At 47.3% G+C, this 27,992-nt stretch overlaps 1 protein-coding gene and 1 long non-coding RNA gene across 9 annotated transcripts in view; both read right to left on the bottom strand.

The window, feature by feature from the left end:
- Window positions 1–127: 127 nt before the first annotated feature.
- LOC127933013 (uncharacterized) lies at window positions 128–1,851 on the bottom strand. Of its 7 annotated transcripts, none has more exons than XR_008146760.1 (4): window positions 1,776–1,851; window positions 1,338–1,379; window positions 379–462; window positions 128–322 (listed from the first exon to the last, which is right to left on the bottom strand). It is a non-coding gene; the product is annotated as an uncharacterized LOC127933013 (long non-coding RNA). The 7 variants fall into 7 exon arrangements; XR_008146763.1 differs by lacking the exon at window positions 1,338–1,379 and adding an exon at window positions 1,148–1,189; XR_008146764.1 differs by lacking the exons at window positions 1,338–1,379; window positions 1,776–1,851 and adding exons at window positions 527–568; window positions 1,297–1,337.
- A 2,272-nt stretch (window positions 1,852–4,123) lies between these two features.
- LOC118381516 (large neutral amino acids transporter small subunit 4-like) overlaps window positions 4,124–27,992 on the bottom strand; it is a 62,107-nt gene continuing 38,238 nt past the window's right edge. Inside the window, exons 8-15 of one of the 2 annotated variants that reach the window (XM_052529191.1) lie at window positions 27,326–27,522; window positions 19,065–19,208; window positions 14,288–14,305; window positions 12,202–12,334; window positions 11,037–11,169; window positions 8,843–8,916; window positions 8,555–8,678; window positions 4,124–5,382 (exon numbers count right to left, since the gene is read on the bottom strand). In XM_052529191.1, coding sequence (XP_052385151.1) covers window positions 5,221–5,382; window positions 8,555–8,678; window positions 8,843–8,916; window positions 11,037–11,169; window positions 12,202–12,334; window positions 14,288–14,305; window positions 19,065–19,208; window positions 27,326–27,522 — 985 coding nt within the window. In that variant the 3' untranslated portion in view covers window positions 4,124–5,220. The remainder of the gene's footprint in view (window positions 5,383–8,554; window positions 8,679–8,842; window positions 8,917–11,036; window positions 11,170–12,201; window positions 12,335–14,287; window positions 14,306–19,064; window positions 19,209–27,325; window positions 27,523–27,992) is intronic. The other variant, XM_052529192.1, reaches the window with a different exon arrangement.

Here is a 27,992-nt window from a genome sequence, read left to right as displayed (position 1 = left end):
ATCTTTATACAACCTAATCACAGCTCTCAGCCCACTTTGGGCTTGGGGGCAGTATTTTGAGTCAGTCGGTTAACCTCTCTTGGATAGGGGGCAGTATTTTGAGTCAGTCGGTTAACCTCTCTGGGTAGGGGCAGTATTTTGAGTCAGTCGGTTAACCTCTCTTGGATAGGGGGCAGTATTTTGAGTCAGTCGGTAACCTCTCTTGGGTAGGGGCAGTATTTTGAGTCAGTCGGTTAACCTCTCTTGGATAGGGGGCAGTATTTTGAGTCAGTCGGTTAACCTCTCTTGGGTAGGGGGCAGTATTTTGAGTCAGTCGGTTAATCTCTTGGGTAGGGGCCAGTATTTTGAGTCACTAGGGGCCAGTATTTTGAGTTCAACCTCTCTTGGGTAGGGGCCAGTATTTTGAGTCAGTCGGTTAACCTCTCTTGGGTAGGGGCCAGTATTTTGAGTCAGTCGGTTAACCTCTCTTAGGTAGGGGGCAGTATTATGAAAACCTCTCTTGAGTATTTTGAGTCAGTCGGTTAACCTCTCTTGGGTAGGGGGCAGTATTTTGAGTCAGTCGGTTAACCTCTTGGGTAGGGGCTTTTTGAGTCAGTAGGGGCCAGTATTTTGAGTTAGTCGGTTAACCTCTTGATAGGGGCAGTATTTTGAGTCAGTCGGTTCATCTCTCTTGGATAGGGGGCAGTATTTTGAGTCAGTCGGTTAACCTTTGGGTAGGGGGCAATTTTGAGTCAGTCGGTTAACCTCTCTTGGATAGGGGCCAGTATTTTGAGTCAGTCGGTTAACCTCTCTTGGATAGGGGCAGTATTTTGCAGTGGTTAACCTCTCTTGGATAGGGGGCAGTATTTTGAGTCAGTCGGTTAACCTCTCTTGGGTAGGGGCCAGTATTTTGAGTCAGTTTAACTCTCTCTTGGATAGGGGGCATATTTGAGTCAGTCGGTTAACCTCTCTTGGGTAGGGCCAGTATTTTGAGTCAGTCGGTTAACCTCTCTTGGTACCAGTATTTTGAGTCAGTCGGTTAACCTCTCTTGATAGGGGGCAGTATTTTGAGTCAGTCGGTTCATCTCTCTTGGATAGGGGGCCCACTTTGGGGGGGCTTTTTGAGTCAGGGCAACCTCTCTTGGATATTTTGAGTCAGTCGGTTAACCTCTCTTGGATAGGGGGCAGTATTTTGAGTCAGTCGGTTAACCTCTCTGGGATAGGGGCAGTATTTTGAGTCAGTCGGTTAACCTCTCTGGATAGGGGGCTGGATCAGGTTAACCTCTCTTGGGCAGTATTTTGAGTCAGTCGGTTAACCTCTCTTGGGTAGGGGCAGTATTTTGAGTCAGTCGGTTAACCTCTCTTGGGTAGGGGCCAGTATTTTGAGTCAGTCGGTTAACCTCTCTTGGATAGGGGCAGTATTTTGAGTATTTTGAGTCAGTCGGTTAACCTCTTGGGTAGGGGCTATTTTGAGTCAGTCGGTTAACCTCTTGGGTAGGGGCAGTATTTTGAGTCAGTCGGTTAACCTCTTGGATAGGGGGCAGTATTTTTGGTCAGTCGGTTAACCTCTTTGGGGCCAGTATTTTGAGTCAGTCGGTTAACCTCTCTTGGGTAGGGGCCAGTATTTTGAGTTAGTCGGTTAACCTCTCTTGAAGGGGGCAGTATTTTGAGTCAGTCTCTCTCTCTTGGGTATTTTGAGTCAGTCGGTTAACCTCTCTTGGGTAGGGGGCAGTATTTTGAGTCAGTCGGTTAACCTCTCTTGGATAGGGGCCAGTATTTTGAGTCAGTCGGTTAACCTCTCTTGGATAGGGGGCAGTATTTTGAGTCAGTCGGTTAACCTCTCTTGGATAGGGGGCAGTATTTTGAGTCAGTAACCTCTCTTGGGGGGGCCAGTATTTTGAGTCAGTCGGTTAACCTCTCTTGGATAGGGGGCAGTATTTGAGTCAGTCGGTTAACCTCTCTGGGTAGGGGCCAGTATTTTGAGTCAGTCGGTTAACCTCTCTTGGGTAGGGGCCAGTATTTTGAGTCAGTCGGTTAACCTCTCTTGGGGGCCAGTCGGTTCATTTCTTGGATAGGGGGCAGTATTTTGAGTCAGTCGGTTAACCTCTCTTGGGTAGGGGGCAGTATTTTTGAGTCAGTCGGGGATAGGGGCCAGTATTTTGAGTCAGTCGGTTAACCTCTCTTGGATAGGGGCAGTATTTTGAGTCAGTCGGTTAACCTCTCTTGGATAGGGGCAGTATTTTGAGTCAGTCGGGCAGTATTTTGAGTCAGTCGGTTAACCTCTCTCTGGGTAGGGGCCAGTATTTTGGGTAGGGGCCAGTATTTTGAGTCAGTCGGTTAACCTCTTGGGTAGGGCAGTATTTTGAGTCAGTCGGTTAACCTCTCTTGGGTGGGTAGGGGGTTAACCAGGGGGCAGTATTTTGAGTCAGTCGGTTAACCTCTCTTGGATAGTATTTTGGGGCCTCTCTTGGGTAGGGGCAGTATTTTGAGTCAGTCGGTTAACCTCTTGGATAGGGGGGCTATTTTGGTCAGTAACCTCTCTTGGGTAGGGGCCAGTATTTTGAGTCAGTCGGTTAACCTCTCTTGGGTAAGGGGCAGTATTTTGAGTCAGTCGGTTAACCTCTCTTGGGTAGGGGCAGTATTTTGACGTCCAGATAAAAAAGCATGCCCAAAGTAAACAGCCTGTTACTCAGGCCCAGAAGGATATGCATATACTTGGTAGATTTGGATAGAAAACCGTCTAAAGTTTCTGAAACTGTTAGCATTCTGTCTGTATAACTGTATAACAGAACTGATATGGCAGGAGAAACCCCGAGGACATCCCCAAAAAGAACATTTGGCCTACCACTGGCTGTCACTTTTATTATAAGGCAAAAACCTCCCAGATTGCAGTTCCTAGGGCTTCCACTAGATGCCAACAGTCTTTAGAAAAAAGTTTCAGGCTGGTTTTTAGGAAAAATGAGCAAGAATTTTTTCTAAGTTGCTCCCATTTTGGCTGTAGTGTTTCCATGCGCTTGGAGGAAAGCAAGTTGTTTGTTATTTATCTCCGGTAATGAACATACTATTCTTTGTCTTAAATTGTATTGTTTATTTACGTATTTTTAAATTTTTTATTATTATTTTTTACCTTTATTTAACCAGGCAAGTCAGTTAAGAACATAATCTTATTTTCAATGACGGCCTGGGAACAGTGGGTTAACTGCCTGTTCAGGGGCAGAACGACAGATTTGTACCTTGTCAGCTCGGGGGTTTGAACTCGCAACCTTCCGTTTACTAGTCCAGCGCTCTAACCACTAGGCTACGCTATTAGGGTACGCAAGGTTTTATTATAAACGTTGTTTGGAGAAGTTTATTGGATTATTTGGATTCATCTTGTATGCATTTTGAAGGAGGGAAACCGGTGGATTATTGACTGAAGCGCTCGAGCTAAACTGATGTTTTTATGGATATAAAGAAGGACTTTATCGAACAAAATGACCATTTGTGATGTAACTGGGACCTTTTGGAGTGCCAACAGAAGAAGATCTTCAAAGGCAAGGCATTTATTATATCTCTATTTCTGACTTTTGTGTCGCACCTGCCTGATTGAAAAATGTTTTTCATGGTTTTGTATGCGGGGCGCTGTCCTCAGATAATTGCATGGTGTGCTTTTGTCGTAAAGCCTCTTTGAAATCTGACACAGCGGCTGGATTAACAAGAAGTTAAGCTTTATTTTGATGTTTTACACTTGTATTTTCATGAATGTTAAATATTTATATTTCTGTAGTTTGAATTTGGCGCTCTGCAATTTCACCGGATGTTGTCGAGGTGGGTCGCTAGCGGAACGCCTGAGCTAGAAAGGTTCAACCATATCTTTATGAAGCTCAGCTGGTTGATCAGGTGGAAATTTAAAAAAATTCCGAACCAGAGAATAAATAGTGATGGATGAATAGATGGATGAATAGATGTTTGGTGGTAGTTGGTCTCCATGGTGGCTGGTGTTGGATGAGGTGTGTTTGTGTCAGGTAGTTACCAACTCTAGAACATCTCCCACCATGTCTGTCACCATGGTTACCAGCCCTAGAACACTTCCCACCATGTCTGTCACCATGGTTAACAAACCTAGAACACCTCCCCTGTAAGGACAGACGCTGGGAGACGAGAGGCAAGTACAGCGAGTGAACATTTAATGGATAACAGACAAGAAACAAACAAGGACAGCGTCTGGACAGGGAAAAACATAGTAACAATAATGCTGACACGGGGAACAAACTGAGGAGCAGACAGATATAGAGGGGCAAAGTAATGGAGTCCAGGTGAGTCCAATATTGCGCAAATGAACGCAATGATGGTGACAGGTGTGCGTAATGGTGGGTCGCCTGGCGCTAGAGACACCCCGATTGTCTGTCACCATGGTTACCAACTGTAGAACACCCCCCACCCTGTCTGTCACCATGGTTACCAACTGTAGAACACCTCCCATCCTGTCTGTCACCATGGTCCTTAAACCTAGAACACCTCCCACTGTCCTTCAACATGGTTATCAACTGTAGATCACCTCCCACCCTGTCTGTCACCATGGTTACCAACCCTAAAACACTTCCAACTGTCTGTCACCATGGTTACCCACTGTAGAACACCTCCCACTGTCCTTCAACATGGCTATCAACTGTAGAACACCACCCATCCTGTCTGTCACCATGGTTACCAACCCTGAACTCCTCCCAGAGCATCATCTACAAACTCAGTAGTGCATCCATCTTAAGATAGCTAGGTGGGACATCCAGGCATAGGATGTCATTTCAGAGCTAGAAAGGGGAGGGAGGGGGGTAGTGAGCACTGTATGTGAAGAGAAGAGGGGAGAAGGGGGGAGAAGAGAGGAGAACTGAGAAGAGAACTGAGAGGAGAACATGAGAGGTGAACAGAGGAGAACATGAGAGGAGAGGAGAAGAAGAAGTGGGGGGGCTGATGACCCTTTCCTTTCACAGTCTCTCCCCTCTCTCTTGTTCTTGCTCTTATTCAGTCCTTAGTGTCTGTCCAAGGTAGTATGTTTTCATGACAAGAGGAGAAGTTCTTACATGGGTCTCTTCAAAAGTGTGTGTGTGGGCGTGTGTAGATATCTGTGTGTATGTGTGTGTGTGTGTGGGCGTGTGTAGATATCTGTGTGTATGTGTGTGTCCTCTGCAGATTCAACGTAGAGCAACACTCTTCTCCCCTCTTCTCCCTCCCATCTCCTCCCACCTTCCTCACTCTCTCCCTTTTCTAGACGAAAGCTTCAGGTTTGCTGGACCCGTTGATCTTGAGGTATATCTTCGAGTCCTGGTCTCTGTCCTGTAGCTGGCGGTGCAGTGTGCGTCTGAAACACACCAGGTATAGAGGCAGCAGGAAGCCCAGCATACTGACCCCCAATAGGCCTACATTCACCTAGAGCACCATGGGAAATAGAGTTCAATTTAGTTACAATAAGACTTTCGGACAAAAATCAGTTCTCCACCTAACCAATTACTGAAACTTAACCTTGCATAATACCTAGGGTCAGTCGCACCTCTAAAAACTGTCATTAGAAACTTGCTCCCTAGTATACAGAAAATAACCGAGCCCTGAAGAAAACTTCCAGAATTTTTTAACGGAAATAGCGCTCCATCAAATTGTATGTCATCCGACTAGCTTAGAAAGAGAGTTCAATGTGAAATCAAAAACAGAAAACAAATGATTCTCTTTAAATATGCAGACTGCTCTTTGAATATGCATATTTATCCAAAACTCAGTTGTCCTGAGTCTGCACAGGACCTCAGATCATATTTATCCAAAACTCAGTTGTCCTGAGTCTGCACAGGACCTCAGATCATATTTATCCAAAACTCAGTTGTCCTGAGTCTGCACAGGACCTCGAATCATATTTATCCAAAACTCAGTTGTCCTGAGTCTGCACAGGACCTCGGATCATATTTATCCAAAACTCAGTTGTCCTGAGTCTGCACAGGACCTCGAATCATATTTATCCAAAACTCAGTTGTCCTGAGTCTGCACAGGACCTCGGATCATATTTATCCAAAACTCAGTTGTCCTGAGTCTGCACAGGACCTCGGATCATATTTATCCAAAACTCAGTTGTCCTGTTAGGGTTAGGGCACAGGACCTCGGATCATATTTATCCAAAACTCAGTTGTCCTGTTAGGGTTAGGGCACAGGACCTTGGATCATATTTATCCAAAACTCAGTTGTCCTGTTAGGGTTAGGGCACAGGACCTCGGATCATATTTATCCAAAACTCAGTTGTCCTGTTAGGGTTAGGGCACAGGACCTCGGATCATATTTATCCAAAACTCAGTTGTCCTGTTAGGGTTAGGGCACAGGACCTCGGATCATATTTATCCAAAACTCAGTTGTCCTGTTAGGGTTAGGGCACAGGACCTCGGATCATATTTATCCAAAACTCAGTTGTCCTGTTAGGGTTAGGGCACAGGACCTCGGATCAATTGAGGGACTCAACCTTTTACATTTTGTATCTCTTGACACAAAAATGAGTGAACTCTAAACCTTCCAGCTGTCTTCTGGACCGTATTCCAACTAAACTACTGAAAGAGCTACTTCCTGTGCTACTTCCTGTGCTACTTCCTGTGCTACTTCCTGTGCCTGGTCCTCCTATATTGACCTCATCCTCTGGATGAGTACCAAACTCACAACCAGAGAATGTGACAGTAATAAATCCTATCCTGAAAAAGCCTCTTGATCCGGTAAATAAAATAAAAAATCTCTTCTCAATTAAAAAAAAAAAGAAGCTGTTGCTCAGCAACTCTCTGACTTCCTGAAGACTGGTTTTAGACACCATCACAGCACTGCGACTGTACTTGTGAAGGTGGTAAATGACCTTTTAATGGCATCAGACCACTGCTCTGCATCTGTCCTCGAGCTCCTAGACCTTAGTGCTACTTTTGACACCACATTCTTTTGGAGAGATTAGAAACCCTAATTGGTCTACATGGGACAAGTTATTTCCTGGTTTAGATCTTATCTGTCGGAAAGAGATCAGTTCGTCTCTGTGGATGGTTTGTCTCCTTACAAATCAATTGTACGTTTTGACGTTCCCCATTCTAGGACCACTATTGTTTCCACTATATATTCTACCTCTTGGTGACGTCATTTGGAAACATGTCAACTTTCAGACAACACACAGCTGTAGATTTATATGACACAAGGTGAAGCCCCAAAATTGCCTTCCCTGGAAGCCTGTGTTTCAGACATAATGAAATGTTTTATGTTTAAACTCGGACAAAACTGAGATGCTTCCAGGTCCCAAGAAACAAAGCTGTCAGATCTGGCAACTCATCTTGATGGTTTGTACAGTTAATATATATATAATAATATAGTCTGCCATTTAGCAGACGCTTTTATCCAAAGGTTGTACAGTCGTCTCAAATAAAACTGTGAAGGACCTCGTCTTTACTATGGACACTGATCTCTCTTTTGAGGAACATACTGTATGAAAAATATTTCAAAAGCAGCCTTTTTCCATCTTCGTAACATTCGAAAATCTGAAATGTTTCATCAAAAAATTATTGTAGACAAGCTAATTCATGCTTTGGTCACATCAAGATTAGACTACAAAAAATTCTATACTCTCCAGATACCCGGATGAGGCAATAAATAAACTTCAACACGGCTGCTAGAATCCTGACTAGAACCAAAAAATTTGATCAGATTACTCCAGTGCTAGCCTCCCTACACTGGCTTCCTGTTAAGGCTAGGGCTGATTTCAAGGTTTTACTGCTAACCTACAAAGCATTACATGGGCCTGCTCCTACCCATCTCTCTGATTTTACCTATATTTCCGATTTGGTCCTGCCATACATACCTACACGTACGCTACGGTCACAAGACGCAGGCCCCCTTACTGTCCCTAGAATTTCTAAGAGCTCCATTTTTAGAGCTCCATTTTTAGGGAATGGTCTACCTATCCATGTGAGGGACGCAGACTCGGTCTCAACCTTTAAGTCTTTACTGAAAACTCATCTCTTCAGTAGGTCCTATGGTTGAGTGTAGTCTGACCCAAGAGTGTGAAGGTGAACAGCAAGGCACTGAAGTGATGAAGCACACTTGCTGTCTCTGCCTGGTCGGCTCCCCTCTCTCCACTGGGATTCTCTGCCTCTGACCCTATTACAGGGGCTGAGTCACTGGATTACTCGCTCTCTCACGACATCCCAGGCTTTTTATCTATCCGACCTGAGTGGATTGAGTTACTGAGTTACAGAGCGAGCAATCCAATGACACCAGCACAGCCAGAAGAGGACTGGCCACCCCTCAGAGCCTGGTTCCTCTACCCCGGAACAGCCAGAAGAGGACTGGCCACCCCTCAGAGCCTGGTTCCTCTCCCCTCAGCACAGCCAGAAGAGGACTGGCCACCCCTCAGAGCCTGGTTCCTCTCTAGGTTTCTTCCTAGCTTCCTGTCTCTCCAGGGAGTTTTTCAGAGCCACCGGAGGCTGGCTTTGTGACAACTGCTGATGTAAAACATTTTTTATAAAGACATTTGATTGAGTGTGTTCTGTGTGTGTGTGTGTGTGTGTGTGTGTGTGTGTGTGTGTGTGTGTATCCTCACCCAGAGTGGGTCTCCCTTCAGAGGGCCCATCATGGCCATGAAGAGCGGCTGCTGGAACAGAGCAAACAGAGCAGACACCAGAGACTGCATCCCCGTCAGACTGCCAAACTGAGACGATGGGTACCTAGAGAGGGAATATAATCAATTTACAGTTTTCATATTGATACCAGGTACTCTCTCACTCACTCACTCACTCACTCACTCACTCACTCACTCACTCACTCACTCACTCACTCACTCACTCACTCACTCACTCACTCACCCTCCCAGGGTGATGCCAGTACTCACACAGCAGCGTAGAGACCTCCGGTTGCAGAGTGGATGAAGCCTCTCACAACAGTATGGAGGACAAATGACAGGATCTGAGGAGAGGAGGAACACATCAGATGACAATTGTCAGTCACCAGCTCTGCAGGACGGCCTGGGGCAAGGGACCTAAAATATGATTCATAATGTTGTTGTAGCCCTGAATATGATTCATAATGTTGTTGTAGCCTTGAATGTGATTCATAATGTTGTTGTAGCCCTGAATGTGATTCATAATGTTGTTGTTGTAGCCCTGAATGTGATTCATAATGTTGTTGTTGTAGCCCTGAATATGATTCATAATGTTGTTGTAGCCTTGAATGTGATTCATAATGTTGTTGTAGCCCTGAATGTGATTCATAATGTTGTTGTAGCCCTGAATGTGATTCATAATGTTGTTGTAGCCCTGAATGTGATTCATAATGTTGTTGTAGCCCTGAATGTGATTCATAATGTTGTTGTTGTAGCCCTGAATATGATTCATAATGTTGTTGTAGCCCTGAATGTGATTCATAATGTTGTTGTTGTAGCTCTGAATGTGATTCATAATGTTGTTGTAGCCTTGAATGTGATTCATAATGTTGTTGTAGCCCTGAATGTGATTCATAATGTTGTTGTAGCCCTGAATATGATTCATAATGTTGTTGTAGCCCTGAATGTGATTCATAATGTTGTTGTAGCCCTGAATGTGATTCATAATGTTGTTGTAGCCCTGAATGTGATTCATAATGTTGTCGTAGCCCTCAATATGATTCAAAATGTTGCTGTTGTAGCCCTGAATGTGATTCATAATGTTGTTTTATCCCTGAATGTGATTCATAATGTTGTTGTTGTAGCCCTGAATGTGATTCATAATGTTGTTGTAGCCCTGAATGTGATTCATAATGTTGTTGTTGTAGCCCTGAATGTGATTCATAATGTTGTTGTAGCCCTGAATGTGATTCATAATGTTGTTGTAGCCCTGCATGTGATTCATAATGTTGTTGTTGTAGCCCTGAATGTGATTCATAATGTTGTTGTTGTAGCCCTGAATGTGATTCATAATGTTGTTGTAGCCCTGAATGTGATTCATAATGTTGTTGTTGTAGCCCTGAATGTGATTCATAATGTTGTTGTTGTAGCCCTGAATGTGATTCATAATGTTGTTGTTGTAGCCCTGAATGTGATTCATAATGTTGTTGTTGTAGCCCTGAATGTGATTCATAATGTTGTTGTAGCCCTGAATGTGATTCATAATGTTGTTGTTGTAGCCCTGAATGTGATTCATAATGTTGTTGTAGCCCTGAATGTGATTCATAATGTTGTTGTAGCCCTGAATGTGATTCATAATGTTGTTGTAGCCCTGAATATGATTCATAATGTTGTTGTAGCCCTGAATGTGATTCATAATGTTGTTGTTGTAGCCCTGAATGTGATTCATAATGTTGTTGTAGCCCTGAATGTGATTCATAATGGATCTGCATGACCCAACTCGGTCTCTTCCAACAGTGAGACAAACAGAAGACACATTTCTGTATTTCTCTGCATTCTTCATCTGTCAGGACATGTTGTAGTCTTTCAAGACAGCGATGCTCTCTTTGCACACTAAGCACACAGCTTTCCCTGATACCTCAATAAAGAACGATGTCCACTCTTGCTGGAACATCCTACATTCATTGTCTACTTTCCTTTTCTCTGAAAAATGCATTTTTGCGCAATTTCTAGCGAGCTACTTTTTGTAACTGTGACCTGTGTGTCAGCCTGTCAGTTGTTATTTATACGTGCCTTCAAAATAAATGTCCCAGAAGCAGTGGGAGTTATATCATTACACAAAGCGAGTATTCATTGGGCTATTAATTTGATTTTTTTTTTCAAAACTATACTATCGCAAATTCTTTATGTGTTCTGAGCATGATTCCGAGGGCCGTATTGAATCAGATGGCGGGCCGCGTAAGGCCCCCGGGCCGGCCCAGGCCTGGTGTAGGGGCAAGTGTGTGATGCTGTCCGCTATAGAGAGTAGTAGTGGTGTCTAGCTGTAGTTCCACCTGAAGGCCTATAGGTGGCGACAGAGCACCACTCACATCTCATTCCAACATCAGCTGTCACCAATTTTTGTCCTGGACAGCTACTGCTGATTGGCCAGAAGAAGATAAGGAGGCGGGTACTAGTTTGAATTATAGCTGGATGGAGCACTTACCTGCAGTGGGAGGTTGGGCACCAGGCAGGTGATGCCGAATCCCACCAATAGGACATTGGTCAGGATGAACGCTCGCATTGCATTGGTCACCTTCTGGATCTGTCTGTCTCTGGGCTTGGTCTTGAGCTGGTCCCTGAGGAGGTTAGGGTTAGAGAGGGGAGAGGAGGTCCGATCCTATTCTCATCAGCCAATCACACAGACATCAACCCTTAGCCTAGGCACTCTTATCCAAACCACTCAGATCCCCATAGAGGGTAAGGGCTACTTGCTAGTGACTTACTTTACTGTAAGTAATCTACTGTCTCTATTATAATATGACAGACCAGCAAAATCTACTGTCTCTATTAGATTATGACAGACCAGGTAGATCTACTGTCTCTATTATATTATGACAGACCAGCTAGATCTATTGTCTCTATTATATTATGACAGACCAGCTAGATCTACTGTCTCTATTATAATATGACAGACCAGGTAGATCTACTGTCTCTATTATATTATGACAGACCAGGTAGATCTACTGTCTCTATTATATTATGACAGACCAGGTAGATCTACTGTCTCTATTATATTATGACAGACCAGGTAGATCTACTGTCTCTATTATATTATGACAGACCAGCTAGATCTACTGTCTCTATTATATTATGACAGACCAGGTAGATCTACTGTCTCTATTATATTATGACAGACCAGGTAGATCTACTGTCTCTATTATATTATGACAGACCAGCTAGATGTACTGTCTCTATTATATTATGACAGACCAGCTAGATCTACTGTCTCTGGCTGTGCTGCATTTGTTTGATCATTTAAATGAAATGAAAGCACTTTATGTATCTAATCCCCCCCGCTTGAATGTGTCGTAAGTATTTGAACAAATTCACTTATTCAAGTAGTCAACAGTTTAGTAATGGTCCCCTATTCCCAGCACGCAATGACTACACCAGGCTTGTGACTCTACAAACTCGCTGGATGCATCTACTGTTTGTTTTGGTTGTGTTTCAGATTATGTTGTGCCCAATGGTGAATATTGTATTGTGTCATTTTGGAGTCACTTTTATTGTAAATTAGAATGTTTTGGGGGTATGATCTTTGTGCCTCTGAAACTCTCTGTAGGGCCTAGGGGTTAGGATGTAAGGATTTAGGTGACATAGTAATTTACTTGCTACACGGTTCCTCCTCCCCCTCTGCATCTTCGCAGTCCTTCAGCTTCCAGTCCATAATCTGACCAATCACTGGAGTCGTCATCAGACATAGTAGCTGCAGCATGCCGAAGATAGAGGAGTACAAACTGACTGTGGAGAGAGAGGAGAGAGAGAGAGAGAGGACAGAGAGAGGAGAGAGAGGGGGAGATGAGAGAGAGAGAGCGAGGACAGAGACAGAGACAGAGAGAGAGAGGAGAGAGAGAGAGAGAGAGAGAGAGGACAGAGAGAGGAGAGAGAGGGAGAGATGAGAGAGAGAGAGAGAGAGAGAGAGAGAGAGAGAGAGGGGACAGAGAGAGACGAGAGAGAGAGACAACAGATTATTAGCCAGTCTAATAAATAACTATTCCATGTTAATCCATAGAGTTCCTGGGTTTTAGCATTAATGATTACGGTAGTAAGTTAATGAGTAGTAGATCTAGTAACTGATGATAGGCTAGCAGCTACCTAGTACTGGTTTAGCTCAGGGCAGGGACAGTCAAGGACTGGGCTAGGTTGGGGGAGAACATAGAGAATATAGAGGTCTCTAGTGGCCAAAAGGACATATTAGCATTGGCAGCGCCATTGAGGATTTCCACCATTTTAATGTATTCAACTGGGTGGGGCTTCCAACTCCATTGGCTCCTCCCTCCTGGTAACTCTGTTGGAGTCATGTTAAACCAGGTCATCAAGAGGGAACAGCCAATCGGGATTTTTTGTTTGTTAACAACTTCATAATGATCAATAGCCCCAAATGGCGCTGCCCAGTCTGTCACAGACACTATAATGGCACAGATAAAAAGATACGTCTTCTATCTATCTCTATGGGGGAGAAGTACAGCAACAACACAGTTAACACAGAGGCTAAGGTTGATGCTAATGTGGTTGCATTATACACAGCTATGGTTATGTATTATACAAGCTCATGAAGCTAACCAATAGTACCAATGATAACTATTACATGGTTAAGGTTAATGCTAAATTTGAATGACAAAGGTAACTATCACAGTCATCACAAAACTAGGGTGAAATGCTAATAGCACTTGCTATAGAATTTCCAATTGAGCCTATTCAGCAATTACCTTGAATGCAGTCTCAGCCAATGCGAGAACATTGCCCTTAAATTTCAATTGGGCTTCAGAGCTGAACTTCCGCAATACGGATTCAATAGAGTCCTAAGGTTTAGCATCGCACTAAGGTTAGCTGGTCACGCCTAAGACTAGGGTTTAATGCTAGTAGTAGCTAACATGGTAAGCTAAGGTTAACTGATCACGCCTAAGACTAGGGTTTAATGCTAGCAGTAGCTAACATGGTAAGCTAAGGTTAACTGGTCATGCCTAAGACTAGGGTTTAATGCTAGCAGTAGCTAACATGGTAAGCTAAGGTTAACTGGTCACGCCTAAGACTAGGGTTCAATACTAGCAGTAGCTAACATGGTAAGCTAAGGTTAACTGGTCACGCCTAAGACTAGGATTTAATGCTAGCAGTATCTAACACGGTAAGCTAAGGTTAAAGGTAGCCAACCCTCCCTGTGGAGAGCTACTGAGTGTGCAGGCTTTTGCTCCTGCCCTGCTGTAACACAACTGATTCAGCTGCTAGACATCTGCAGCTGATGAGTAGAATGAGGTATGTTAGAGCAGGGCTGGAACAAAACCCTGCAGCAGGGTAGCTCTCCACAAGATGGTTGGCCACTCTCCACTATTACATGTTAGCAGTCTATACAACCGAGACAGTAACTAAAACAGGGAAGCTAAGAGACAGACAGGCTAGTTTTAGGTGAGGCTAGGAAAGCTAAGAGACAGACAAGCTAGTCTTAGGTGAGGCTAGGAAAGCTAAGAGACAGACAAGCTAGTTTTAGGTGAGGCTAGGAAAGCTAAGAGACAGACAAGCTAGTCTTAGGTGAGGCTAGGAAAGCTAAGAGACAGACAAGCTGGTTTTAGGTGAGGCTAGGAAAGCTAAGAGACAGACATGCTAGTTTTAGGTGAGGCTAGGAAAGCTAAGAGACAGACTGAGGCTAGTGTTAGATGTTATATCTACTAGTCTAGTCCAATAGGCCTGCAGTCTTACCAACTTCCATTCTCTCCACTACAGGAGAGAAAAAGAACATAGGGAGGAGGAAAAGAAGAGAGGTGCATTTTAAAACACACAAGTCCTCAGCATATGTGGCAACTCCTTCAAGACTGTTGGAAAAGCATTCCTCATGAAGCTGGTTGAGAGAATGCCAAGAGTGTGCAAAGCTGTCATCAACACAAAGGGTGGCTACTTTGAAGAATGTAAAATATATTTGGATTCATTTAACACTTTTCTGGTTACTACATGATTCCATATGTGTTATTTCATAGTTTTGATGTCTTCACTATTATTCTATAATGTATAAAATTGTACAAATAAAGAAAACCCCTGGAATGAGCACGTGTATCCAAACTTTTGACTGGTAGAGTACGTAGAAAACACATATACAATGACACCGCTGACATACATGGTAAACATATCTTACCAGATCCTTACCAGATTACTTATTTGATTTTTGTACAAATGATCTTCTCCTGCTGTACAACATTCTTATTTGATTGTCATGATTCTTGTCCATATGGGGAATCCACCAGTGATGAGGTCTCCAGGTTGTTGTTCATGACTCACCCCCCAGCCCTAGCAGCAGGTCTCCAGGTTGTTGTTCATGACTCACCCCCCAGCCCTAGCAGCAGTACCCCACCAGTGATGAGGTCTCCAGGTTGTTGTTCATGACTCACCCCCCAGCCCTAGCAGCAGTACCCACCAGTGATGAGGTCTCCAGGTTGTTGTTCATGACTCACCCCCCAGCCCTAGCAGCAGTACCCTCCAGTGATGAGGTCTCCAGGTTGTTGTTCATGACTCACCCCCCAGCCCTAGCAGCAGTACCCACCAGTGATGAGGTCTCCAGGTTGTTGTTCATGGCTCACCACCCAGCCCTAGCAGCAGGTCTCCAGGTTGTTGTTCATGACTCACCCCCAGCCCTAGCAGCAGTACCCACCAGTGATGAGGTCTCCAGGTTGTTGTTCATGACTCACCCCCCAGCCCTAGCAGCAGTACCCTCCAGTGATGAGGTCTCCAGGTTGTTGTTCATGACTCACCCCCCAGCCCTAGCAGCAGTACCCACCAGTGATGAGGTCTCCAGGTTGTTGTTCATGACTCACCCCCAGCCCTAGTAGCAGGTCTCCAGGTTGTTGTTCATGACTCACCCCCAGCCCTAGCAGCAGTACCCACCAGTGATGAGGTCTCCAGGTTGTTGTTCATGACTCACCCCCCCTAGCCTCCAGGTAGCAGCCCTAGGTCTCCAGGTTGTTGTTCATGACTCACCCCCAGCCCTAGCAGCAGTACCCACCAGTGATGAGGTCTCCAGGTTGTTGTTCATGACTCACCCCCCAGCCCTAGCAGCAGTACCCACCAGTGATGAGGTCTCCAGGTTGTTGTTCATGACTCACCCCCCAGCCCTAGCAGCAGGTCTCCAGGTTGTTGTTCATGACTCACCCCCCAGCCCTAGCAGCAGTACCCACCAGTGATGAGGTCTCCAGGTTGTTGTTCATGACTCACCCCCCAGCCCTAGCAGCAGTACCCACCAGTGATGAGGTCTCCAGGTTGTTGTTCATGACTCACCCCCAGCCCTAGCAGCAGTACCCACCAGTGATGAGGTCTCCAGGTTGTTGTTCATGACTCACCCCCAGCCCTAGCAGCAGGTCTCCAGGTTGTTGTTCATGACTCACCCCCCAGCCCTAGCAGCAGTACCCACCAGTGATGAGGTCTCCAGGTTGTTGTTCATGACTCACCCCCCAGCCCTAGCAGCAGGTCTCTAGGTTGTTGTTCATGACTCACCCCCCAGCCCTAGCAGCAGTACCCACCAGTGATGAGGTCTCCAGGTTGTTGTTCATGACTCACCCCCCAGCCCTAGCAGCAGGTCTCCAGGTTGTTGTTCATGACTCACCCCCCAGCCCTAGCAGCAGTACCCACCAGTGATGAGGTCTCCAGGTTGTTGTTCATGACTCACCACCCAGCCCTAGCAGCAGGTCTCCAGGTTGTTGTTCATGACTCACCCCCCAGCCCTAGCAGCAGTACCCACCAGTGATGAGGTCTCCAGGTTGTTGTTCATGACTCACCCCCAGCCCTAGCAGCAGTACCCACCAGTGATGAGGTCTCCAGGTTGTTGTTCATGACTCACCCCCCAGCCCTAGCAGCAGTACCCACCAGTGATGAGGTCTCCAGGTTGTTGTTCATGACTCACCCCCCAGCCCTAGCAGCAGGTCTCCAGGTTGTTGTTCATGACTCACCCCCCAGCACTAGCAGCAGGTCTCCAGGTTGTTGTTCATGACTCACCACCCAGCCCTAGCAGCAGTACCCACCAGTGATGAGGTCTCCAGGTTGTTGTTCATGACTCACCCCCCAGCCCTAGCAGCAGGTCTCCAGGTTGTTGTTCATGACTCACCACCCAGCCCTAGCAGCAGTACCCACCAGTGATGAGGTCTCCAGGTTGTTGTTCATGACTCACCCCCCAGCCCTAGCAGCAGGTCTCCAGGTTGTTGTCCATGACTCACCCCCCAGCCCTAGCAGCAGTACCCACCAGTGATGAGGTCTCCAGGTTGTTGTTCATGACTCACCCCCAGCCCTAGCAGCAGGTCTCCAGGTTGTTGTTCATGACTCACCCCCAGCCCTAGCAGTACCCACCAGTTGAGGTCTCCAGGTTGTTGTTCATGACTCACCCCCAGCCCTAGCAGCAGGTCTCCAGGTTGTTGTTCATGACTCACCCCCAGCCCTAGCAGCAGTACCCACCAGTTGAGGTCTCCAGGTTGTTGTTCATGACTCACCCCCCAGCCCTAGCAGCAGGTCTCTAGGTTGTTGTTCATGACTCACCCCCCAGCCCTAGCAGCAGTACCCACCAGTGATGAGGTCTCCAGGTTGTTGTTCATGACTCACCCCCAGCCCTAGCAGCAGTACCCACCAGTGATGAGGTCTCCAGGTTGTTGTTCATGACTCACCCCCAGCCCTAGCAGCAGGTCTCACCAGGTTGTTGTTCATGACTCACCCCCAGCCCTAGCAGCAGTACCCACCAGTGATGAGGTCTCCAGGTTGTTGTTCATGACTCACCCCCAGCCCTAGCAGCAGGTCTCCAGGTTGTTGTTCATGACTCACCCCCAGCCCTAGCAGCAGTACCCACCAGTGATGAGGTCTCCAGGTTGTTGTTCATGACTCACCCCCAGCCCTAGCAGCAGGTCTCCAGGTTGTTGTTCATGACTCACCCCAGCCCTAGCAGCAGTACCCACCAGTGATGAGGTCTCTAGGTTGTTGTTCATGACTCACCCCCCAGCCCTAGCAGCAGTACCCACCAGTGATGAGGTCTCCAGGTTGTTGTTCATGACTCACCCCCCAGCCCTAGCAGCAGTACCCACCAGTGATGAGGTCTCCAGGTTGTTGTTCATGACTCACCCCCCAGCCCTAGCAGCAGTACCCACCAGTGATGAGGTCTCCAGGTTGTTGTTCATGACTCACCCCCCAGCCCTAGCAGCAGTACCCACCAGTGATGAGGTCTCCAGGTTGTTGTTCATGACTCACCCCCAGCCCTAGCAGCAGGTCTCCAGGTTGTTGTTCATGACTCACCCCCCAGCCCTAGCAGCAGTACCCACCAGTGATGAGGTCTCCAGGTTGTTGTTCATAACTCACCCCCCAGCCCTAGCAGCAGTACCCACCAGTGATGAGGTCTCCAGGTTGTTGTTCATGACTCACCCCCCAGCCCTAGCAGCAGGTCTCTAGGTTGTTGTTCATGACTCACCCCCCAGCCCTAGCAGCAGTACCCCACCAGTGTTGAGGTCTCCAGGTTGTTGTTCATGACTCACCCCCCAGCCCTAGCAGCAGTACCCACCAGTGATGAGGTCTCCAGGTTGTTGTTCATGACTCACCCCCCAGCCCTAGCAGCAGGTCTCTAGGTTGTTGTTCATGACTCACCCCCCAGCCCTAGCAGCAGTACCCACCAGTGATGAGGTCTCCAGGTTGTTGTTCATGACTCACCCCCCAGCCCTAGCAGCAGGTCTCCAGGTTGTTGTTCATGACTCAACCCCCAGCCCTAGCAGCAGTACCCACCAGTGATGAGGTCTCCAGGTTGTTGTTCATGACTCACCCCCCAGCCCTAGCAGCAGGTCTCTAGGTTGTTGTTCATGACTCACCCCCCAGCCCTAGCAGCAGTACCCACCAGTGATGAGGTCTCCAGGTTGTTGTTCATGACTCACCCCCCAGCCCTAGCAGCAGGTCTCCAGGTTGTTTTTCATGACTCACCCCCCAGCCCTAGCAGCAGTACCCACCAGTGATGAGGTCTCCAGGTTGTTGTTCATGACTCACCCCCAGCCCTAGCAGCAGGTCTCCAGGTTGTTGTTCATGACTCACCCCCAGCCCTAGCAGCAGGTCTCCAGGTTGTTGTTCATGACTCACCCCCAGCCCTAGCAGCAGGTCTCCAGGTTGTTGTTCATGACTCACCCCCAGCCCTAGCAGCAGTACCCACCAGTGATGAGGTCTCCAGGTTGTTGTTCATGACTCACCCCCAGTCCTAGCAGCAGGTCTCTAGGTTGTTGTTCATGACTCACCCCCAGCCCTAGCAGCAGGTCTCCAGGTTGTTGTTCATGACTCACCCCCAGCCCTAGCAGCAGTACCCTCCAGTGATGAGGTCTCCAGGTTGTTGTTCATGACTCACCCCCCAGCCCTAGCAGCAGGTCTCCAGGTTGTTGTTCATGACTCACCCCCCAGCCCTAGCAGCAGTACCCACCAGTGATGAGGTCTCCAGGTTGTTGTTCATGACTCACCCCCCAGCCCTAGCAGCAGTACCCACCAGTGTTGAGGTCTCCATCGCTGAGGGCCTCCAGGATGTTGTTCATGGCTCCCATGTAGAAGATGAGACGGAGCTGAGTGATGGACATGGTGACCAGAGAGAGGATGAAGAGAGGGCTGATGATGCTCTGCATGAACGACTGGGCTGAAGGAGAGAAACGGAGGCATAGAAGAGATGTGTTTCAAATGTTTTCAAGGTTATTGTAGTACATGTTTGGTGTTGTATGTACACTGTATTATGTTGTACTATGTGTTGTGTTCTGTTGTCTGAACACTGAATGAAGGTCGTGCGTTGTTGTATGAACATTGTGTCATGCTGGTATGTACAAGTAACTGCCGAAATAATAGAAATACCTTAGTAAAGGAGGGATACAAAGTAACTGCTTCCACACAGGTTCCCATCATGCTTAGGGTTGTGTATAAAAAAATCCCCATTTGGCCATTATTTTGTGTACCATTGCTATGCCCCCATAGGATGACAATGCCCCATCCACAGGGCATGAGTGGTCACTGAAGGGTTTGATGAACATGAAAACAATGTAAACCATATACCATGTCTGTCTCAGTCACCAGATCTCAACCCACTATACCATGTCCGTCTCAGTCACCAGATCTCAACCCACTATACCATGTCTGTCTCAGTCACCAGATCTCAACCCACTATACCATGTCTGTCTCAGTCACCAGATCTCAACCCACTATACCATGTCGGTCTCAGTCACCAGATCTCAACCCACTATACCATGTCTGTCTCAGTCACCAGATCTCAACCCACTATACCATGTCCGTCTCAGTCACCAGATCTCAACCCACTATACCCTACCATCACCAGATCTCGTCCGTCTCAGTCACCAGATCTCAACCCACTATACCATGTCCGTCTCAGTCACCAGATCTCAACCCACTATACCATGTCTGTCTCAGTCACCAGATCTCAACCCACTATACCATGTCCGTCTCAGTCACCAGATCTCAACCCACTATACCCTGTCCGTCTCAGTCACCAGATCTCAACCCACTATACCATGTCCGTCTCAGTCACCAGATCTCAACCCACTATACCATGTCCGTCTCAGTCACCAGATCTCAACCCACTATACCATGTCTGTCTCAGTCACCAGATCTCAACCCACTATACCATGTCTGTCTCAGTCACCAGATCTCAACCCACTATACCATGTCTGTCTCAGTCACCAGATCTCAACCCACTATACCATGTCCGTCTCAGTCACCAGATCTCAACCCACTATACCATGTCTGTCTCAGTCACCAGATCTCAACCCACTATACCATGTCCGTCTCAGTCACCAGATCTCAACCCACTATACCATGTCCGTCTCAGTCACCAGATCTCAACCCACTATACCATGTCCGTCTCAGTCACCAGATCTCAACCCACTATACCATGTCCGTCTCAGTCACCAGATCTCAACCCACTATACCATGTCCGTCTCAGTCACCAGATCTCAACCCACTAGTACCAGATCTCAACCCACTATACCATGTCTGTCTCAGTCACCAGATCTCAACCCACTATACCATGTCCGTCTCAGTCACCAGATCTCAACCCACTATACCATGTCCGTCTCAGTCACCAGATCTCAACCCACTATACCATGTCTGTCTCAGTCACCAGATCTCAACCCACTATACCATGTCTGTCTCAGTCACCAGATCTCAACCCACTATACCATGTCTGTCTCAGTCACCAGATCTCAACCCACTATACCATGTCCGTCTCAGTCACCAGATCTCAACCCACTATACCATGTCTGTCTCAGTCACCAGATCTCAACCCACTATACCATGTCCGTCTCAGTCACCAGATCTCAACCCACTATACCCTGTCCGTCTCAGTCACCAGATCTCAACCCACTATACCATGTCCGTCTCAGTCACCAGATCTCAACCCACTATACCATGTCCGTCTCAGTCACCAGATCTCAACCCACTATACCATGTCTGTCTCAGTCACCAGATCTCAACCCACTATACCATGTCTGTCTCAGTCACCAGATCTCAACCCACTATACCATGTCTGTCTCAGTCACCAGATCTCAACCCACTATACCATGTCTGTCTCAGTCACCAGATCTCAACCCACTATACCATGTCTGTCTCAGTCACCAGATCTCAACCCACTATACCATGTCCGTCTCAGTCACCAGATCTCAACCCACTATACCATGTCCGTCTCAGTCACCAGATCTCAACCCACTATACCATGTCCGTCTCAGTCACCAGATCTCAACCCACTATACCATGTCCGTCTCAGTCACCAGATCTCAACCCACTATACCATGTCCGTCTCAGTCACCAGATCTCAACCCACTATACCATGTCCGTCTCAGTCACCAGATCTCAACCCACTATACCATGTCTGTCTCAGTCACCAGATCTCAACCCACTATACCATGTCCGTCTCAGTCACCAGATCTCAACCCACTATACCATGTCCGTCTCAGTCACAGATCTCAACCCACTATACCATGTCCGTCTCAGTCACCAGATCTCAACCCAATATACCATGTCTGTCTCAGTCACCAGATCTCAACTCACTATACCATGTCTGTCTCAGTCACCAGATCTCAACCCACTATACCATGTCCGTCTCAGTCACCAGATCTCAACCCACTATACCATGTCCGTCTCAGTCACCAGATCTCAACCCACTATACCATGTCCGTCTCAGTCACCAGATCTCAACCCACTATACCATGTCTGTCTCAGTCACCAGATCTCAACCCACTATACCCTGTCCGTCTCAGTCACCAGATCTCAACCCACTATACCCTGTCCGTCTCAGTCACCAGATCTCAACCCACTATACCATGTCTGTCTCAGTCACAGATCTCAACCCACTATACCATGTCTGTCTCAGTCACCAGATCTCAACCCACTATACCATGTCCGTCTCAGTCACCAGATCTCAACCCACTATACCATGTCCGTCTCAGTCACCAGATCTCAACCCACTATACCATGTCTGTCTCAGTCACCAGATCTCAACCCACTATACCATGTCCGTCTCAGTCACCAGATCTCAACCCACTATACCATGTCCGTCTCAGTCACCAGATCTCAACCCACTATACCATGTCCGTCTCAGTCACCAGATCTCAACCCACTATACCATGTCTGTCTCAGTCACCAGATCTCAACCCACTATACCATGTCTGTCTCAGTCACCAGATCTCAACCCACTATACCATGTCTGTCTCAGTCACCAGATCTCAACCCACTATACCATGTCTGTCTCAGTCACCAGATCTCAACCCACTATACCATGTCCGTCTCAGTCACCAGATCTCAACCCACTATACCATGTCCGTCTCAGTCACCAGATCTCAACCCACTATACCATGTCTGTCTCAGTCACCAGATCTCAACCCACTATACCATGTCTGTCTCAGTCACCAGATCTCAACCCACTATACCATGTCTGTCTCAGTCACCAGATCTCAACCCACTATACCATGTCTGTCTCAGTCACCAGATCTCAACCCACTATACCATGTCTGTCTCAGTCAGATCTCAACCCACTATACCATGTCTGTCTCAGTCACCAGATCTCAACCCACTATACCATGTCCGTCTCAGTCACCAGATCTCAACCCACTATACCATGTCCGTCTCAGTCACCAGATCTCAACCCACTATACCATGTCCGTCTCAGTCACCAGATCTCAACCCACTATACCATTTCCGTCTCAGTCACCAGATCTCAACCCACTATACCATGTCCGTCTCAGTCACCAGATCTCAACCCACTATACCATGTCCGTCTCAGTCACCAGATCTCAACCCACTATACCATGTCCGTCTCAGTCACCAGATCTCAACCCACTATACCATGTCCGTCTCAGTCACCAGATCTCAACCCACTATACCATGTCCGTCTCACCAGATCTCAACCCACTATACCATGTCTGTCTCAGTCACCAGATCTCAACCCACTATACCATGTCTGTCTCAGTCACCAGATCTCAACCCACTATACCATGTCTGTCTCAGTCACCAGATCTCAACCCACTATACCATGTCCGTCTCAGTCACCAGATCTCAACCCACTATACCATGTCTGTCTCAGTCACCAGATCTCAACCCACTATACCATGTCCGTCTCAGTCACCAGATCTCAACCCACTATACCCTGTCCGTCTCAGTCACCAGATCTCAACCCACTATACCATGTCCGTCTCAGTCACCAGATCTCAACCCACTATACCATGTCCGTCTCAGTCACCAGATCTCAACCCACTATACCATGTCTGTCTCAGTCACCAGATCTCAACCCACTATACCATGTCTGTCTCAGTCACCAGATCTCAACCCACTATACCATGTCTGTCTCAGTCACCAGATCTCAGATCTCTCAACCCACTATACCATGTCTGTCTCAGTCACCAGATCTCAACCCACTATACCATGTCCGTCTCAGTCACCAGATCTCAACCCACTATACCATGTCCGTCTCAGTCACCAGATCTCAACCCACTATACCATGTCCGTCTCAGTCACCAGATCTCAACCCACTATACCATGTCCGTCTCAGTCACCAGATCTCAACCCACTATACCATGTCCGTCTCAGTCACCAGATCTCAACCCACTATACCATGTCCGTCTCAGTCACCAGATCTCAACCCACTATACCATGTCTGTCTCAGTCACCAGATCTCAACCCACTATACCATGTCCGTCTCAGTCACCAGATCTCAACCCACTATACCATGTCCGTCTCAGTCACCAGATCTCAACCCACTATACCATGTCTGTCTCAGTCACCAGATCTCAACCCACTATACCATGTCCGTCTCAGTCACCAGATCTCAACCCACTATACCATGTCTGTCTCAGTCACCAGATCTCAACCCACTATACCATGTCCGTCTCAGTCACCAGATCTCAACCCACTATACAGTCATCTCAACCCACTATACCATGTCCGTCTCAGTCACCAGATCTCAACCCACTATACCATGTCTGTCTCAGTCACCAGATCTCAACCCACTGTCCGTCTCATCACCAGATCTCAACCCACTATACCCTGTCTGTCTCAGTCACCAGATCTCAACCCACTATACCATGTCTGTCTCAGTCACCAGATCTCAACCCACTATACCATGTCTGTCTCAGTCACCAGATCTCAACCCACTATACCATGTCCGTCTCAGTCACCAGATCTCAACCCACTATACCATGTCCGTCTCAGTCACCAGATCTCAACCCACTATACCATGTCTGTCTCAGTCACCAGATCTCAACCCACTATACCATGTCCGTCTCAGTCACCAGATCTCAACCCACTATACCATGTCCGTCTCAGTCACCAGATCTCAACCCACTATACCATGTCTGTCTCAGTCACCAGATCTCAACCCACTATACCATGTCTGTCTCAGTCACCAGATCTCAACCCACTATACCATGTCTGTCTCAGTCACCAGATCTCAACCCACTATACCATGTCTGTCTCAGTCACCAGATCTCAACCCACTATACCATGTCTGTCTCAGTCACCAGATCTCAACCCACTATACCATGTCTGTCTCAGTCACCAGATCTCAACCCACTATACCATGTCCGTCTCAGTCACCAGATCTCAACCCACTATACCATGTCTGTCTCAGTCACCAGATCTCAACCCACTATACCATGTCTGTCTCAGTCACCAGATCTCAACCCACTATACCATGTCCGTCTCAGTCACCAGATCTCAACCCACTATACCATGTCCGTCTCAGTCACCAGATCTCAACCCACTATACCATGTCCGTCTCAATCACCAGATCTCAACCCACTATACCATGTCCGTCTCAGTCACCAGATCTCAACCCACTATACCATGTCCGTCTCAGTCACCAGATCTCAACCCACTATACCATGTCCGTCTCAGTCACCAGATCTCAACCCACTATACCATGTCCGTCTCAGTCACCAGATCTCAACCCACTATACCATGTCTGTCTCAGTCACCAGATCTCAACCCACTATACCATGTCTGTCTCAGTCACCAGATCTCAACCCACTATACCATGTCCGTCTCAGTCACCAGATCTCAACCCACTATACCATGTCCGTCTCAGTCACCAGATCTCAACCCACTATACCATGTCTGTCTCAGTCACCAGATCTCAACCCACTATACCATGTCTGTCTCAGTCACCAGATCTCAACCCACTATACCATGTCTGTCTCAGTCACCAGATCTCAACCCACTATACCATGTCCATCTCAGTCACCAGATCTCAACCCACTATACCATGTCCATCTCAGTCACCAGATCTCAACCCACTATACCATGTCTGGCTCAGTCACCAGATCTCAACCCACTATACCATGTCCGTCTCAGTCACCAGATCTCAACCCACTATACCATGTCCGTCTCAGTCACCAGATCTCAACCCACTATACCATGTCCGTCTCAGTCACCAGATCTCAACCCACTATACCATGTCCTCTCAGTCACCAGATCTCAACCCACTATACCATGTCCGTCTCAGTCACCAGATCTCAACCCACTATACCATGTCCGTCTCAGTCACCAGATCTCAACCCAATATACCATGTCCGTCTCAGTCACCAGATCTCAACCCACTATACCATGTCCGTCTCAGTCACCAGATCTCAACCCACTATACCATGTCCGTCTCAGTCACCAGATCTCAACCCACTATACCATGTCCGTCTCAGTCACCAGATCTCAACCCACTATACCATGTCCGTCTCAGTCACCAGATCTCAACCCACTATACCATGTCTGTCTCAGTCACCAGATCTCAACCCACTATACCATGTCCGTCTCAGTCACCAGATCTCAACCCACTATACCATGTCCGTCTCAGTCACCAGATCTCAACCCACTATACCATGTCCGTCTCAGTCACCAGATCTCGACCCACTATACCATGTCCGTCTCAGTCACCAGATCTCAACCCACTATACCATGTCCGTCTCAGTCACCAGATCTCAACCCACTATACCATGTCCGTCTCAGTCACCAGATCTCAACCCACTATACCATGTCCGTCTCAGTCACCAGATCTCAACCCACTATACCATGTCCGTCTCAGTCACCAGATCTCAACCCACTATACCATGTCTGTCTCAGTCACCAGATCTCAACCCACTATACCATGTCGGTCTCAGTCACCAGATCTCGACCCACTATACCATGTCCGTCTCAGTCACCAGATCTCAACCCACTATACGATGTCCATCTCAGTCACCAGATCTCAACCCACTATACCATGGCCGTCTCAGTCACCAGATCTCAACCCACTATACCATGTCCGTCTCAGTCACCAGATCTCAACCCACTATACCATGTCCGTCTCAGTCACCAGATCTCAACCCACTATACCATGTCCATCTCAGTCACCAGATCTCAACCCACTATACCATGTCCGTCTCAGTCACCAGATCTCAACCCACTATACCCTGTCCGTCTCAGTCACCAGATCTCAACCCACTATACCATGTCCGTCTCAGTCACCAGATCTCAACCCACTTGAACACTTATGGGAGAGTCTGGAGCGGAGTCTAAGAGAGCATCAACAAAAACAACAAATGATGGAATTGCTCCAGGAAGAATGGTGTCGCATCCCTCCATTAGAGTTCCAGACACTTGTAGAATCTATGCGAAGGTGCGTTGAATGTGTTCTGGCGGTTGGTGGCCCAACGCCCTATTAAGACATGTTATGGTTTCCTTTATTTTGGCAGTTACCTGTATGTTGTGTTGATTTAAATTGGCAGAATATTGTGGCATGTTTTTTTGTTTTTTCGTTGGGGTTTTACCCCCTTTTTTCTATCCAATTACAATCTTGTCTCATTGCTGCAACTCCCCAATGGGCTCGGGAGGCGAAGGATGAGTCATGTGTCCTCTGAAACATGGCCCACCAAACAGAGCTTCTTAACACCCGCCTGCTTAACCCGGAAATCAGCAGCACTGACGCCAGCCTGTAGGTGCCCGGCCCGCCACAAGGAGTCACTAGAGCGCGTTGAGCCAAGTAAAACCTCCCCGGCCAAAACCTCCACCATCCCGGACTACGCTGGGCCAATTGTGTGCCACTCTATTGGACTCCCGGTCATGGCAGGTTGTGATACAGCCTGGAATCAAACCCGGGTCTGTGGTGACGCCTGAGACCACTTTGATACAGCCTGGAATCAAACCAGGGTCTGTAGTGACGCCTTAGACCACTGCATCACTCGGGAGGCCACATTGTGTAATGTTGTATAAAGATTTGTGCTGGGTCCTTACATTCCTCATTGGGTCTTTTGCTGACCTCCAGGTCCATGGTTGAGAGACAGAGTTTGTGTCCTTCCTTAGTGGCCAGCTCTCTCTGCTTCAGACTGTTGCTCACACTCAGACGCTTCCCCACCGTGGTCACCTGATGGTAGAACTGCTTCCCTGTGATCTTATGGTCAAAACCCAGCCAACTGAACTTTACCTTCACACTAGGGAGGGAGGGAGGGAGGGAGAGAGGGAGGGAGGGAGGGAGGGAGGGAGGGAGGGAGGGAGGGAGGGAGAGTCATGTTATTCCAGTGTAAATGTAACACAGTTCAGTTAAACATTCCTGAGCTGACCTGGAGCTTGACCTCTAACAGTACTCTATATACTACTGCAAATTCTGCTGCAAATTCTACTGCTCATTCTACTGCACATTCTACTGCTCATTCTACTGCACATTCTACTGCTCATTCTACTGCACATTCTACTGCACATTATATTACTCATTCTACTGCCCATTCTACTGCACATTACATGAACATACAGCCTACCCTACCCTACCCTACCGTACCCTACCCTACGCTACCCTACCCTCACACTGATGGAAAATACTGTACATGATGCCCCCCTAACGGCTGGTATTACTGTTACTACTACTATGTGTGTGTGTGTGTGTGTGTGTGTGTGTGTGTGTGTG

The sequence above is a fragment of the Oncorhynchus keta genome, chromosome 11, assembly GCF_023373465.1.
Source record: "Oncorhynchus keta strain PuntledgeMale-10-30-2019 chromosome 11, Oket_V2, whole genome shotgun sequence".
Taxonomy (NCBI): Eukaryota; Metazoa; Chordata; class Actinopteri; order Salmoniformes; family Salmonidae; genus Oncorhynchus; species Oncorhynchus keta.
This window is presented reverse-complemented; position numbering and strand designations above follow the sequence as displayed.